This window comes from Brassica rapa, chromosome A07, assembly GCF_000309985.2.
Source record: "Brassica rapa cultivar Chiifu-401-42 chromosome A07, CAAS_Brap_v3.01, whole genome shotgun sequence".
Taxonomy (NCBI): Eukaryota; Viridiplantae; Streptophyta; class Magnoliopsida; order Brassicales; family Brassicaceae; genus Brassica; species Brassica rapa.
Window position 1 is genome coordinate 13,377,127 of NC_024801.2, and position 16,292 is coordinate 13,393,418.

The 16,292-nt window shown below is 32.4% G+C and overlaps 2 protein-coding genes and 1 long non-coding RNA gene across 4 annotated transcripts; 2 read left to right on the top strand and 1 right to left on the bottom strand.

Moving 5' to 3' along the window:
• The first annotated feature begins 8,514 nt into the window (after positions 1–8,514).
• Positions 8,515–13,089, top strand: LOC103829332 (UDP-glycosyltransferase 85A1). 2 transcript variants are annotated; one of them, XM_009104992.3, is made up of 2 exons: positions 8,515–9,291; positions 11,993–13,089. In XM_009104992.3, exons 1-2 carry the CDS (start codon positions 8,775–8,777, stop codon positions 12,946–12,948), a joined length of 1,473 nt encoding a protein of 490 aa, XP_009103240.1. In that variant the 5' UTR covers positions 8,515–8,774; the 3' UTR covers positions 12,949–13,089. The 2 variants fall into 2 exon arrangements, with proteins under 2 accessions (XP_009103240.1, XP_033130843.1); XM_033274952.1 differs by lacking the exon at positions 8,515–9,291 and adding an exon at positions 9,310–10,479 and having other exon boundaries at positions 11,881–13,089.
• Positions 13,090–13,396: 307 nt separating this feature from the next.
• On the bottom strand, positions 13,397–14,529 carry LOC108868960. Its single transcript, XR_001955150.2, has 2 exons — positions 13,924–14,529; positions 13,397–13,839 (listed from the first exon to the last, which is right to left on the bottom strand). It is a non-coding gene; the product is annotated as an uncharacterized LOC108868960 (long non-coding RNA).
• Positions 14,509–16,233, top strand: LOC103829334 (UDP-glycosyltransferase 85A1). The gene is made up of 2 exons (XM_009104993.3): positions 14,509–15,025; positions 15,112–16,233. The coding sequence occupies exons 1-2, from the start codon at positions 14,509–14,511 to the stop codon at positions 16,059–16,061; spliced, it is 1,467 nt and encodes a 488-aa protein (XP_009103241.2). The 3' UTR covers positions 16,062–16,233.
• Positions 16,234–16,292: the final 59 nt, after the last annotated feature.

Here is a 16,292-nt window from a genome sequence, read left to right on the forward strand (position 1 = left end):
TGATCTTAGCTTGTTACAAATCATCAATCTTTTTATTTGCTTAGATTAGGAAAGTTTGTGTATTCTTAGTGTTATAGATCTCTAGTTCTCTATGGATTCGATCCTTAAATGCTACAGTAACATACCATTCGATTGTGGCATTGTTGGCATATTAGGTTAATTAGTGTGTGCTTAAACGCAGTTATCATCCAGCAAAAAAATGCAGAAAAGAAATAAGAAAATATTGAGAAAATGAATTGTAAAAGTTTTTTGTAGGTACAATATGTTAATATTAATAGAGAAGAACCATCGACAAAAAAATTATAAACGTATATCTTCTTTGCGATGCAAGAATGTAGTCGCATATCTTCTTTGCGATCCAAGAATGTAGGTCATTACATCACCATGATGCTTAGGTGTAGGCCTGCGACTTTCAGCCGGATCTGAATACCCGAACCGGATATGACCCGAAATGGACCGGTCCGGTTTCGGATCCAAGAGATTTAACCAATATTTAAAGTTATAAATATCCATGGATATTGGATCGGGTTCATTTTATACCTGAAACCGTTCGGGTAACCTGATTAATCCGAAAACTATATGTAAGAGCATGAACAATAGATGATTTCTTTTATTTTTCGAGTTTATAGTCGGTGATTCTATGTTAAATCTTGATGTTTTATGTGTAAATGACAAAAAATCATGAAACAAATTATTTCTTTTAAGAGCATGAATAATAGATGATTTCTTTTACTTTTCGAGTTTATAGTCGGTAATTCTATGTTAAATCTTGATGTTTTATGTGTAAATGGCAAAAAAATCATCAAACCAATGATGAATTTCAGTCTGCAACACTATAGGAGGCTACAAATTAGGGTTTAGAAAAGGGAGGCACGAGGAAGAAGATGAAGAAAAATTACAAATTGCTATTCATTAATGAATTTTTTTCACAAAAAAAGGCATCATGTAATTCAAACCCGGGTGGCCATATATTTTAGTACTGTTCATGACCATTGGGACACCTTAACCAATTGTTTAATTTTCTCAAAGTTTTTGCATATATATTTACATTTCGGGTTTTAAACAGTTTAACCGGAACTGAACCGGATTCGAACCGAGATTCAGTCAAGTACTATTTGGATATATTTTCTAAATAACCGAAATATCCGGAACCGGCCCAATTACCCAAAATCGCAGGCTTACTTAGGTGGCTGTGCAGGAACGAGTAGTTCCCATCCTCTTTAAGCTGTTGATTATTTACAGATTTTTAAATTCGATTGTACTATAAACTTTTTTTCTTTTGCTGATAAATGAATTTACCATTTCAAAACAAAAACAAAAAGAAGAACCACATTGTGAACTTTATATATGTTTTACTCATATATCCCTATAACAATATGTATCATCTACTAGTATATGTGATAAAAGAAATAAAAGTTGTTACAAAGGAATTAAGTTCGATTATGCATAAAAGTTATCAAAAAGAAAAAAAAAATGCAACTACGTTAGTCGAACCTGGCATATGAAGGTTAAAGTCTATAAAAAGTTATACCACTATACCAAGGTAACTTAAATGTCGTATTTGCCTTTAAAAGTTTTACATATTTTTGGCTCTAAAATTCATCTTTTACGGCTTTAGTCCAAGACCGGCCTAAAATGCAAGAACCACAATTACACTGTACACCAATGCCTTTTCGCACGTTTATATTACAAAAACTTGCGATTATAATTAGAACCCTAAATGTGGGTTCGGTGTAACAAGTATTGGCGGTTTTAAAAACCGATGTTAATTTGGTGAAGACAAAGCATATTGGACAGTTTACAATTTTACCATAAGTCCATACTAAGATTTAGTGGGCTATGAGACTGTTAGACTCACTATTTTCATGCGTTGAGAAGATTATAACATAGTATTCTGGATATGGTTCATGAGATTATGACATAGTATTCACACTATTTTAAAATTTTACAATAAGTCCATACTAAGATTTAATTAGTGGGCTATGCGACTCTTTTATATTGTAATCATGATCCATATATATAAATTGAACGAGTACAAAACTGGTCAGGTGCATGACATAGTATTCTGAAATACTCGATCATACATTATAAAATTATGCATCTGACAATTCCAAATCTGGATATGGTTCTTCCAAATCAGGATTTGGTAATTCCAAATTCTGATTCAGATATTATATAATTATATAATTTGATTTTTAAAATTATATATACATAATACTCATTTTTACAGCATAGAAATCCAATTAAAAGTAAGGTCAATAGAGGAGATTTTGAAGATAAATAGGTATCCTATATATAGCCTCTGGTCTTCAATAACTCATGACCAACACTGCAATGTTTAAAATAGCAGTTTGAAATAATATTTTGTTTTGTGTATTTTAATGGAAAACTAGATTTTGACCCGCTCTTAAAAGAGCGGGTATATTTTTTGTTTTACACTTTTGTTGAAATTTAATTTTTATATTTGTGTTTTTAGTTATATATATGTTTTTCTTTATATAATATTTATCTTAAATGATTAATAAGATATTTTAATAATTATATTAAAATAATTGGACCACATCTATATCAATAAGTCATGTTTCTGTTTTAATAATATTTATTGCATTGTATAACTTTTAAATAAATTATAATTCAATGTATGACCAAAAGCCCAAATTTTCGTGTGTATCACATATATTTTGTACAATATTATCATATTATCCTTTGAAACAACCGGTAAACCTGCAGAAAAAGTTAAATAAATAAGTATTATGTAATAAAAGTGAACTGTGGCTATTGGAGAGTCACAAGTTTTATTCTCAGATTTTCTCCACCGCTTTTTGACCACCTTTAAACTCGGCTTATATTTTCGATAGAGAAGACCGTGTGGAACTGATATCGTGGCGGATGTGACTCTTCATTGCTTCAAAAATCAACAGAGGAGGCGTCGAAGTAACAGGCACGGGGGAGTTGCATGAGACATTTCCACATTCCCTTAAACCATGTCTGAAAAGGAGGAGGTGAAGAATAATGATGGTGGGTAAGTAAATGTGTATCACCATTTCGGAAGAAGAGGTGAAGAAGATTATACTATATTCGGTGAAACGAAATTATAGTATAGTATGTATCATACATGAAAACAAATATTATGTATTTCAGATTTTGATTTTATTTTATTAAATATGGATTATAACTTATATTTTGGTTTACGATTTAGTGGGTAGGGCTAGTATTTAGGAGTTGTGAGCGGAATTAGAGTCTTATACTACTTCAGATATATTAAATATAATACTATTTGAAAATGTAGAATAAAAATGTGATTTTTACAGTGAACAGGCAGGTATTATGTTTTCAGGTTTATCATTGATATAAATATTGATTTATGCATTAACTACACTGGTACAAATGATTTAGAAATTCGATTTTATCATTTCGTTAACCACATTCACACAAATATTAGTTTCCAAGTCTATTATATTTTCCTTTTTAATATGGTATAATTTAATATCACAAAATATTATATATAATTTCAGATTTTAATTTTATTTAAAAATTATAAATATATTATATATTTTACATTTGGGTTTGGGTCTAGTGTTAACCGTTTAGGGTCTAGTGTTTATAATTGGACATAGATTTACTATTTAGGAGTTGTGGGTAGAGCTAGAGTCTTATACTATTACACTGATATGGAATACATTACTTATTGAAAATTCTTCTATTTTATCTATATAATTAGGGTTTAGGATTTATTATTTAAAAGTTGGGCTTGGGGTAGTATTTAGTATTTAAAGATTGTGGGTATGGTTTGAATCATATACTACTTCGACGATATGGAATATAACACTTAATACATATGTACATGGTTAACAAACGTGTAACGTGGATGTCTCCTTCTTTCATATAGAATAGCTTTCAGTCACTCTTGACCATATATTAGTTGTGATACGTCATGTTCACCGGGTAATTGCAAAAGAGAATGATATAACCGGTTAATTTTGGATGTAACTATTAGATTCTTCGTTATGTACCAGAATCAATGTCTCTATTTAATTTCACTTCCAAATTTGGTTAGATAGAAAATAAGCCTTATAATCTTGTTTTTACTTTTTATAAAAAAAATTGGATATAGATATGTCAAATTTTGGATAAATATCTGAAATTTGGATATCAAAAAAAATATGCAATTAGATGAATATTTATAACATATATTCAATGTATCTGAATTTACATTTAGATATCTTAAAATTTTAAAATATATGAATCCTTCCAACCTGATATAGAGGGAGATTCTGGATCTGGATATTTGAGGTTGCGCGGTTCACTAAGCTATAGATCTTGTGGCAATCGAAGTGATTACAATATAGTTCACCATAATTAACTTTTTTCCGCGTTGATAACTGCTATAACAATGGACACTCGAGTCAAGAAAAGACAACTTATTATATTAGAGATTGTATTCATTTTTTCTTGTTATAAGAGATTGTATTCAAAATTTGTTCATCTTCCACAAAATGCATTTAGGCTTTGTCTTTTTGGATTTTCTTACAAATGAGAAAATGAATAAAACCTAAGAAGACAAATAACATTTCAATATTTAATTGTATAAAAATTCAAACATGAGAATCTAAAAATATTAATAATAAATATAATGAAGGGTAATTTTCTCAAACAGACCTTTTTAAGATTTTGTCACAAAATAGATTCCAAAAACTAAAATGATCAAAATATTATTTTTTATTTTGAAATTTTTTATTTTTTTTTTAAATTTTTAAAATTTGAAATCTTTTCCCCAAAACCCCACTCCTCAATTTTAAACCCTAAATCATAAATTCTAAACCTTAAACCCTAAACCCCACTCCTTAACTCTAAACTTTAATGTCTAGATTAATTAATCCTAGGGGTATAAGTATATATTTGCTTCTTTTAATAAAAAAATTAAGTCTATTTTGGTCATTTTTATTTTTAATGTCAATATTTGTGACAAAAAAAGTTTTAGGTCTATTCTAAAGAATTTCTCATATAATGATTATATATCTCAAATTTTGAAAAGTTCGTTGAAAAAATTTTAGAATATTGTAAACAAAATTTTAACATCAGAGATATTCATTTTATAGTGTTATTTTAAAAATATAATCATGTTAAAAATCGTGTATTGAACATGTTTTAATCAATGTTTTATACCAGATTGCACACTAAACTGGACTACTTTATGGATCATCGGTTGATTGGGGTTTATCCGTAGGCCAAAATTAATACTTTTTAATATATAACTATATATTAACTATTAAAAATATAATACAAAAATAAATAAAAAAATCACTTTTTATTTATAGATCTAATTAAATATTGAAATATCTATTTTTTTATCTAACATACATTAGAATAAAATATTATTTAACAAATTTTTTATAACAAACTATGACTTAAAATAAAGATAATTAAATAATTATATTCTAGAGTTAAAATATTATGTTTACATCAACTAAACATGGTTTCCTATATTACCAACTTTCTAGGCATTATAATATATTTTTTAATTACGATATAAAAATCGTAAATCTAATAATTTAGTTTTTTTTGACAAAAGATTTTCTATTGAAATGCATGAGAAAGAAATGTTTACAGAGTTTCACTCAGTAGACTATTAAATCTAATAATTTAGTTAGTATTGTAAACGATTAAAAGTACATTTAAAATATCATTAGTTGTAGGGATTTTTTCAGATCAATGGTAGACCTCGAGTTAATAGAAAAAATTTCAGGTTTTATCGAGTTAATAGAAAAAATATTCTCTCCGTTTCAAATTTACTATTATTTAAAATTGGGCATAGATTTACAGGTTTAATAGTAAGTCGGCGATAAATATGAAATCATTTGTTTAAATTTTTTAATACTTGTAACAGGCGTAAGGAAAAAGCAAATTATCAAACAAAAAAAGAGGCTGACAAAGATTTTGAATGACGTACAAGAAATGGCAAACGTTTGAATATCGAAAAAATAACAATAGTTATTTCCCGGTTGCAGTGCACAAAGACAAAAACCTTGATAGTTACAAAGGAAAAATGAGACAAAACCTTGTCTGGATACCATTAAAACTATCCGTAAGGGTAAGGCGTAAGGTATCCGTAAAAATCCAAATGAAAATGAAGGCGGCAAGTGGTCCATTTTGGGTTAACTAATAAATTCAATGATATCAAATGGAAACAACGAAAGCTACTCATCCTTAAGGGGAAAAATCTAAGTGAAATCGAAGGCAAATGGTCCAGTCTCAATGGACTAGTTTTACGGCTTCAAAATGTTTATTGTCTTCAATATAAAACTAAAGAAACTTGTATTATGAATTTCAGATTGTTTATTCAGCACACGCAAATAGAGAGATTAGCGATACAGGTTATTTGAAAACTTACCGTGAAAAAAAGAAGAAGAAGAAGAAGGATAGCCTCATAGCCATAGGCATGTGACAGACTTGCCACGTGAAGGTACGTATCGTATTAATTGAAATCAAAATTTTGGTTTGCCAAACAATCATAATCATAAAGCTCAAACTTAAGTCTTCTATATAATCCTATAGGACGACTCAACTTCATAATTTTATAGGAGTATATACTCCAGGAACATAATTTTTGGTCAGTAACATAAATACGCTGATCTGGACACTTTGGTAGCATAATGATTGTACTGTCCCAATTCCCAAAACAGTTGTATACGAATCAAATAGAGAAACCGATACTTTTGAGGCTATATTGCTACTGAAAAGTTGTATCTTTTAAGATTTATATTTCGAGTTGTGCAAAAAAATATTTTCTCCGTTTCAAATTATATAAATTATTTGATGTTTAGAAGGTTTATGTTGTTTCAAAATATAAAATGTTTTAAAGTTTTAAATTTAATTTTAATTTTAACTTTACTGAAAATTGTTTAATTAATTAGATTTTATAGTCTTTTTATAATTGGTTAAATGATTTTAAAATTATATATTTAAAAGTGATTTCGTCAAAAAAAACAGATTTCTTAATCTTTGCCCACTAAGCCAGAATATCATATAATATGAAACAGATGGAGTATGGGGTATTAATTTGTATATTGTGGGTGTGAAAGAGATATTATAGAAAATACAACAATCCGTCGATAAAATACGTCAATTATATCATATATTAACCAAGTCCGTTTTTAATTATGTACAACAAATATTGATAAACCTTTCCCTAAACAAATTGCTTTAGATACTAAACAAGGTAATATATTCTTGGTAGATGTGGAGTACACATGGATTCTGAATACTTGTGGCAGATGTGGACACTTGGAACATAAAGAAAAAAAAAGGTGTTTTTTCCCAGCTGTCCAAGCGAATGTTGAAACATATCCAATGCATGAGGTTCTGTCTAATGAAGCAAGAGGGGTTGAAGCAGATATGAAACAAGTTAATGTTGAAACAGTTTCAATGCATGAGGTGTCTAATGAAGCAAGAGGTGTTGAAACAGATAAGGAACAAGCTCAGTTCAGTGCTGTATCAGATCAAGTGGTGGTACAAGTTGAAAACTCAGAAACGAGTTTAGTGCTAGCTTCTACTGATCAGATTGTAGAATACATTAATGAGATAGAGATTGAACAATTGTAATCATAAAAGGGTGTTGAGCTGAAGGCTCTTTCAATGCCAGCAAACTTGCCCATCCACTCTATGGTAACAATAGCCATTGGCTCCAACTCTCAATCCACTTCACCACCATTAGCATGTATCATTTCTGCTCCATCTGAACCTACTATTGTGGAAGAAATTCAATCACCTATCATTGTTTCCAAAACCAATCTGGAAGTAGGAGACAATTCATTGGCCTTTACACCTACACATGAGAGCCCCTCTCACAATCATACTGAGTAACCGAATGTGCAGGATGATGAAGATGGATTAATGAGGGATGCTATGGCAAATCTCAATACGTCAAGAGGTGGGAGACCAATAAAATCACTTCAAAAGTATTAAGATGTGGATTGGAACACAATAGGAGGGAAGGGTAAACGAAGTCGCCGAGGTCGAGGGTACCATACTGCCTAGTGTTTCATTTTCTTGTTTCACTAAGCTTATGTTCAATAAGTTTCTCTTTTCTAAGTTCATGCTTAGCTGAATATGAGGATTGTCTCATCTTGGTTTCTAAAACTTTATGGTTTTAAAGCCATACCTTGTATGTTTTTATATCTTTAATTTGAATGCATTTTTCAAAAAAAAAAAAACAAATAGAGTGGTCGAATAATCCCATATTAAAAAATATCAAATATGATTTGGTGTGTAGCTACATTTATTTATAAAATTATAAAACCATATCAAATATATCCTTTTTTAATCAGTAATTTGAAACAGATCTTACAAATATTTATGTGATCATTTCTATGTTGTAGGGCTAACGTGTATATAAGTTTTTTTTATAACAAAAAGCATTAAAAATTAACCTTTTTGCATAGCAATAATGTTTTAATAACAAAAACACCACAAAAGTTTTACCAAAAAACCCCACAAAAGTTACTAATCCCAAAAAGTTTTAAGGTCCACTCGTAACAAGTCCGACTTAATTTTTTTCTGCAATACGTTCAGATAGCATAATCTTATGACAGCTGTGGATAACGTTCACACGTGAGGTAGATTTTTCGACGGTCAACACGTGGTAGAAATACATATAGTCTCGCCTTTCTCTCTTCTCTATAAATGGCGTATGTCGAGACTAAAGCCAACGAAAAGTTACATTTGCCTAGTACAAAAAATAATCCACATTCGTCTTTACGTAGTAGAAAAAGAAAATGGCATCTCCTGTGATTTACAACGGAGAAAAGCCCCATGTAATTTGCGTACCTTATCCGGCTCAAGGGCACATCAATCCCATGCTGAAAGTGGCTAAACTCCTCCACGCCAGAGGCTTTCACGTCACTTTCGTCAACACCGTCTACAATCACAACCGTCTCCTTCGGTCCCGTGGGCCCCATGCCGTTGAAGGGCTCCCTTCTTTCCGGTTTGAGTCCATCCCTGACGGTCTACCGGAGACCGACGTGGACGTCACACAGAACATCACTGCCCTTTGTGATTCCACCATGAAGAACTGTCTTACTCCATTCAACGAGCTTCTCCAGCGGATTAACGCAGGAGATGATGTTCCTCCGGTGAGTTGTATTGTAGCGGACGGTTGTATGAGCTTTACTCTTGATGCAGCGGAGGAGCTTGGAGTCCCTGAAGTCCTTTTCTGGACCACTGGCGCTTCTGCCTTCATGATTTATCTACACTTCTATCTCTTCATCGAGAAGGGTTTAGCTCCTATAAAAGGTACGTATTCTTACATTAATTAAACATTCAACTGATTTATAATATTATATTTAACCTAAGACCTTAGACCATCTTTTATCTATTAATATATTTAAAAGTTATTGTCAAAATTTAAACAAAAAGTGTATAACCAATTAAAGTGCATAACCTAAAAAGACCTTATAACCAGTATCTTAATTTGTTTGAAATTTCTACTTAGAAAACCTTTTCTCAACCTTTTTTACATGGTTTCAAAACTAGATTTATATAATATTATAGGTGTTTTATCCGCACATACGGACATAACTTTTTTATAAAACTTATTAATAAATGTACTATTAATTTAAAGATCAAAATGTTTAAATCAAACTTTAAATTTTTACTATTTTTATGAATCTTTCAATTTCTTAAATTTAAAATTTTATTAATTTAAAAATATTATTTCTTGATAGCAGTATTAATATTTTTTATTTTAAAATATGGTATTTATCTTTACCCAGTTTTTTATTATAAATAAAAAAATATATAATTGTTAATATAAAGTGATGTTATGAAACCAAATTCTTGAAATTACAAAAACCTACAAAATCTTAAAATAAATCAAAAGCACAAGAATGTTAAACCGAATTCAACTTTGCATATTATACTAATCAAAGTAAATAAAACTATTGATATATGTATAACTATATAATGAAACACTTCCCATAATAAATGAATAAACATTCAAAAAGACCAATCATGTTTACAAACAAAACATTATTATGTAATGTATAAGATAAGAACATTTTCTATCTATTGTTATATTCATTTCTAAATGCTATAATAGAGAAAAAAATATGTTATAGTCAACCATGTGAACACATCTTGTAGCCAATATATCTTCCAATAAATCAGTTATAATATTTCATTATATTTTGTGAGCAATTTAGAAATGACGTATTAATTTTATATTCGTATTTACATCATTTTTGGTTGAGTTATTTGTAACTTATTTGATATTTAAAAAAGCTTCTTTGATATTGCATATAATTTCAATAATTTAATTATTTAGTTTAACAAGAGCAACAACAAAATATTCGCTTTTGGAAAATATCTTTATCTCTGCGAAATCCTCAAAATCTAGTTCTAAAAACAAAATCCTCAAAATCATTGGCCATGTGACTTTGTCTATCAGACATATTCACAGCCATAAATGCATATTAAACTACACTAGGTAATAACCCGCGCCTTGCGCCTGATGTGATTATTAGTTTCGTTATTTTTAATAAAAAAGACAATAAATCTGTTTAATCTGGATATTGATTAGGTTTTACGTTTTTTTGTGTTTAATCTTCTAAAATATAACTATTATTTTAAATTAATATTCATTTTATTTTATTCGGTTAAAACATTTGATTTTTTTGGTTTTTTCGGATAAAAACCTAAAATTAATATTATATGTTTATTTTCATATTATGAAGTTTAGATAGTTGTCATGGCGAACCAATAGTTTCATATTATAGTTTTTAAACAGATAATAGTTTAAGAAAAAGAAAAGAAAATTATTAAGACAAATCATTTCACTACAATTTGGTCGGTAGTGAAAGAAACATTAAGAAAAAATATTTCAACTTTCAAAAAAATTAGATACTTCAGCTGTGGTGAATACTTAGTTATAAGATGCTCACATCAAGGTGCACATGTATGTTTATGTAAAAATTATATAAAAATAGTTAAAAAATATATAAAGATAATGTTAATTAATATTAAATGATATTTTTGTTCAGAATAATACATGAAAGATAAAATTAAAATTTATTTAAAATAAAAAAGACCTTGACATTAGTCATTTTTTCATCAAAAGAAAATAAAATTATATTCGTAAATAGGGGTGGACACATATCAAGTATCTCGATATTTGGAAGCATTCTTGTCAATTCGATCTTTAGCCACCTAGATATTCGGTGATTCCGATATCCGAAATATTTTAGAATTTTAAAGAATATCCGATTTGATTCGTAAATAAAATAAAATTTTAAAAATAATTTAATAATAACATTTTATTACAAAAATAAAACATTATATAACCTTTTAATTTTAGTACCTAATATAATAAATTTATATTGTAAAACTGATATAAAGTATAATATATATAATTCTTTTCATATATGTATATATATGCATATAACATATCGAATTAGATATATGTTCCTAAAAATATTGGTATTAGTGATTTGCTTCTTTTTTGGATATTGTATTTTAGTATTTGATTTGTTTCGTAAAGTTTCAAATATCAAGATTTTTTGGTTCAAATCAAAACGGATAACAAATCGAATCAAAATTTATGAATATTTTGCTCAATTTTATCTGTAAACAATAAAAATAATATATATATAGTTTGGCTTTTGATTCGTTATCTATTTTTATTCGAACCGAAAAATTCAGAGTTTTATTGGAACTATGTATTTGAGTTTTATATTTAAAAAATCACAAAGTACATAGTGTGAACATATTTATGACTATAGTGTGAACGCGTTAGCATATTTATTATCAAATTATTGTGAGGCTGCCACGTGTCTATTATAATGTGAATGCATTTATTACAATGCTTCTCTTTTAATATATAAGGGATTACCAACGAGTCGGTCCTATATTGAGTCATAAAGACGTTGCATGGTTATGTTTATTAACTAATATCGAGAGAGTAATTAATCTAAATAATCAATGATGATGAATTTGGCAGCTGAGGATTACTTGACGAACGAGTACTTGGACACGGTTATAGATTTCATGCCGTCGATGAAAAATCTAAAATTCAAGGACATTCCTAGCTTCATCCGAACCACTAATCCTGATGACATTATGCTTAAATTTGCCCTACGCGAGACCGAGCGATCCAAACGCGCTTCTGCTATCATTCTCAACACATTTGATGATCTCGACCATGATGTCATCCAGTCCATGAACTCCATTTTACCTCCAGTTTATCCAGTTGGACCGCTTCATGTCTTAGCTAACCGGGAGATTGAAGAAGGCAGTGAGCTTGGGAAGATGGGGTCGAACTTATGGAAAGAGGAGACTGGATGTTTGGATTGGCTCGATACTAAGGCTCCAAACAGCATTGTTTACGTTAACTTTGGGAGCATAACCGTTATAACTGCGAAGCAGCTTACAGAGTTCGCTTGGGGTTTGGCAGGTAGTGGGAAGGAGTTTTTATGGGTGATCCGGCCGGACTTAGTAGCTGGAGACGAGGCAATGGTTCCGCCGGAGTTTTTGACGGAGACGGCAGACCGGAGGATGTTGGCAAGTTGGTGTCCTCAGGAGAAAGTTCTTTGCCACCCGGCAATAGGAGGTTTCTTGACGCATTGTGGATGGAACTCGACGTTGGAGAGTCTCTGTGGAGGTGTTCCAATGATATGTTGGCCGTTCTTTGCCGACCAGCAAACGAATTGTAAGAACTGTTGTGATGAGTGGGAGGTAGGGATGGAGACTGGGGGAGATGTGAGAAGGGAGGAAATTGAGAAGGTGATTAGAGAGTTGATGGATGGTGAAAAGGGAAAGAAAATGAGAGAGAAGGCCGCCGAGTGGGGGCGCTTGGCTGAGGCAGCCACTGAGCATGAGCGTGGTTCCTCGGTTGTGAATTTTGAGAAGGTTGTTAAGGTTCTTTTGGACAGAGACCAGAGGATTAAAAAAACATAAGATGATCACTGAAATGTGTGTTATTAATATACTGATTTCCAAATGTGTATTGTTTTCTTTCCATCGTGTATCTTTGGTGCTTGGTTATTGGACTGATATATTTCAGACATTCGTAATGACAATATTGATTTGTGTGTGATAGTTTCTTGTTTTCCACATTAATAAGTTTTGCTAACGAAAACATTAAATAACAAACAAAAAAAGAATAAGTTTGCTGATACATACAAATCTGAAAACACTTATAGGAACCTATATATTTTGCTGCGTAAGATTCTGACGTTCAGCTTGTAGATAAACATTGGGATAATTTGAGAAATACTATGTAAAATTTGAGAAGTACATTTTAAAACAACATTTTATTATATATGTGGTAAGACATTTGGATGCAGGTACATTTTAAAACAACATTTTATTATATATGTGCTAAGTCAACAAGTTTATGGCAATATTGTTTTTGATAAGAATGTGAATTTTATTCATGAGAATGTATGTCATACAATAACTGAATCAAAAGTTGCATATACGATGAACCTCCCACGCTCTCTTGAATTTGCTGCAACAGAACAGTTGAACCTCACAGATTTGAGCTGCTACTTCTGATGCTTGCGTAGGAAGCAAGGCACACCACAACGAAGTCATTACTCCAATGACAGAGACGTCAGTTTCATTGGCTTCCCTGCCACGTTCTCTATTAAGTGAAACTCCATATGTGATCTCCCAAACTCATATCTGATCCGGATCTCTCTTTCGAAACTCCATCTCAAACTGTGTACTTCTTCTTCTTCTCCACCTTTGTTTCCTTCTTCTCTAGTTCACCCTTCTCCATCTCACGTTCTTCTCCTTTTTCTCTTTAACTTCTTTCTCTTTTATCGGCTGCTATCCTCGTTTAATCTTTTATTCAATTGGATTTAAATGAGATTTTAGATTTAAGTCTACGATCACTTCTGGTAAAGAATCAGATGAGAGTTTTGAAACCTGTGTGAAGAAGACGCGGCGGCGGAGGAAAACGTGAGGTTGACGAAAAGTGAGTCTCTGAGTCGGCTGATGGCGTCGGAGTCGTCGCGGAGAGGTTATCGTCGGAGTCGCCGGTTGATGGAGTCGGAGTTGTCGTGGATAGGTCATCGTGGATGAGAGATCAGCAGATGGAGTCGGAGTTGCCGAGGAGTCATGAAAGAGAGAGTGAGAATGCTTTGGTAGAGAGAGAGAGGGATGAGATAATGACACGTGTTCATAAAACCCGTCTCTTGTGTGGCTTAATCAAGCGACGTCTCCTCTTTAATTAGTCAATTTTTATTTTATTTTTAAATCTGAAAACATTAAATACGGGCTTTAAGAGCCCCCGATAATGGTGCTCTTAAGTTCCTCCAATCCTAAAATGAAACATGGAGAAAGTTAAACAAGGAAAAGAAATGGAATCTAAAGAGGTGTAGTAGACAATATTGGCACGTTACGTTGTTTTTTCACAACCGACACAATGGTTTAGTGTTTATAAAATGGCGTTTGTCAAAGCTTAGGCGAACGAAAAAGATCACATTAATATTGGCGGACGAGAAAGAGAAAATGGAATCTCATGCCATTGATAACAGACAAAAACCACATGTAGCTTTCGTGCCTTACCCGGCCCAAGGCCACATCAATCCCATGCTGAAACTGGCTAAACTTCTCCACGCCAAAGGCATCCACGTTACCTTCGTCAACACCGTCTACAACCACAATCGACTCCTTCGGTCCCGTGGACCCAACGCCCTCGACGGACTTCCTTCGTTCCGGTTCGAGACCATCCCTGACGGTCTACCGGAGACAGACGTGGACGCCACGCAGGATATCACTGCCCTTTGCGAGTCCACCATGAAGAACTGTCTAGCTCCGTTCGAGGAGCTTCTCTGGCGGATTAACGCCAGAGATGATGTCCCTCCAGTAAGTTGTATAATATCTGATGATTGTATGAGTTTCACTCTTGATGCTGCAGAGAAGCTTTGCATCCGGCATGTTCTTTTTTGGAGCACAAGTGCATGTGGCCTCATGGCTTATTTACACTTTTATCACTTCATCGAAAGGGGTTTATGTCCAGTAAAAGGTACAGGCTCTTACATAAAGTTAAAATGATTCATTGATGTCACAATATCGTATAACTATACTAATAAATGGTTATGAATATGGCAGATGAGAGTTTTTTGACGAAGGAATACTTGGACACCCCTATAGATTGGATACCTTCGATGAAGAATCTGAAACTAAAAGATGTTCCGAGCTTCATCCGTACCACTGATCGTGATGATATTATGCTTAAGTTTACCCTCCACGAGGTCGAGCGAGCCAAACGCACTTCTGCTATCATTCTCAACACCTTTGATGACCTAGAGCATGATGTTATCCGGTCTATACAACCCATTTTTTCTCCGGTTTATTCTATTGGACCGCTTCATCTTTTAGCTAACCGGGTGATTGAAGATAGTGGTGAGGTAGGAAGGATGGGGTCGAATTTATGGAAAGAGAAGATAGAATGTTTGGCCTGGCTTGATACTAAGGCTCCAGACAGCGTAGTATATGTTAACTTCGGGAGCATAACTGTCACAAGCGCGAAGCAGCTTGCTGAGTTTGCTTTGGGTTTGGCAGGAAGTGGGAAGGAGTTTTTATGGGTGATCCGACCAGATTTAGTGGCTGGAGAGGCTGCGGTGGTTCCACCGGAGTTTTTAGTGGAGACAAGGGACCGTGGCATGATGGCCAGTTGGTGTCCTCAAGAGAAGGTACTTTCCCACCCAGCAGTGGGAGGTTTCTTAACGCATTGTGGGTGGAACTCAATGTTAGAGAGTCTATGTGGCGGTGTACCGATGATATGTTGGCCGTTCTTTGCAGAACAGCCAACTAATTGTAAATTTTGCTGTGAAGAGTGGGGAGTAGGGATGGAGATAAACGAAAATGTAAAGAGGGAGGAGATTGAGGCGGTGGTAAAAGAACTCATGGATGGAGAGAAGGGAAGGAAAATGAGAGAGAAGGCGAGGGAATGGCGGCGCTTAGCCGAGAAAGCGACAGAAAGTAAGTATGGTTCCTCGGTTATAAACTTTGAGACGGTTGTTAGCAAGGTTGTTTTGAGACAGAGATCAGAGGAATAACTAAAACATAAGATCGATATCATAGAGATGTTGCGTATAATGATTGTGTGTAAGTGTTTTTCTTGTTTCTATCGTGTGTAATAAATACATCCATGGCTGGTAAGCAGGATTGATAAATAAATAAGTATTGGTCAATAGCTATATTTGAGTGATTTATAAGTGTTTGTTAATATGTTTTAACTATTTTGTTGAAATATATTTTCAGACCTTTGAAGTCATAACCAGACATAT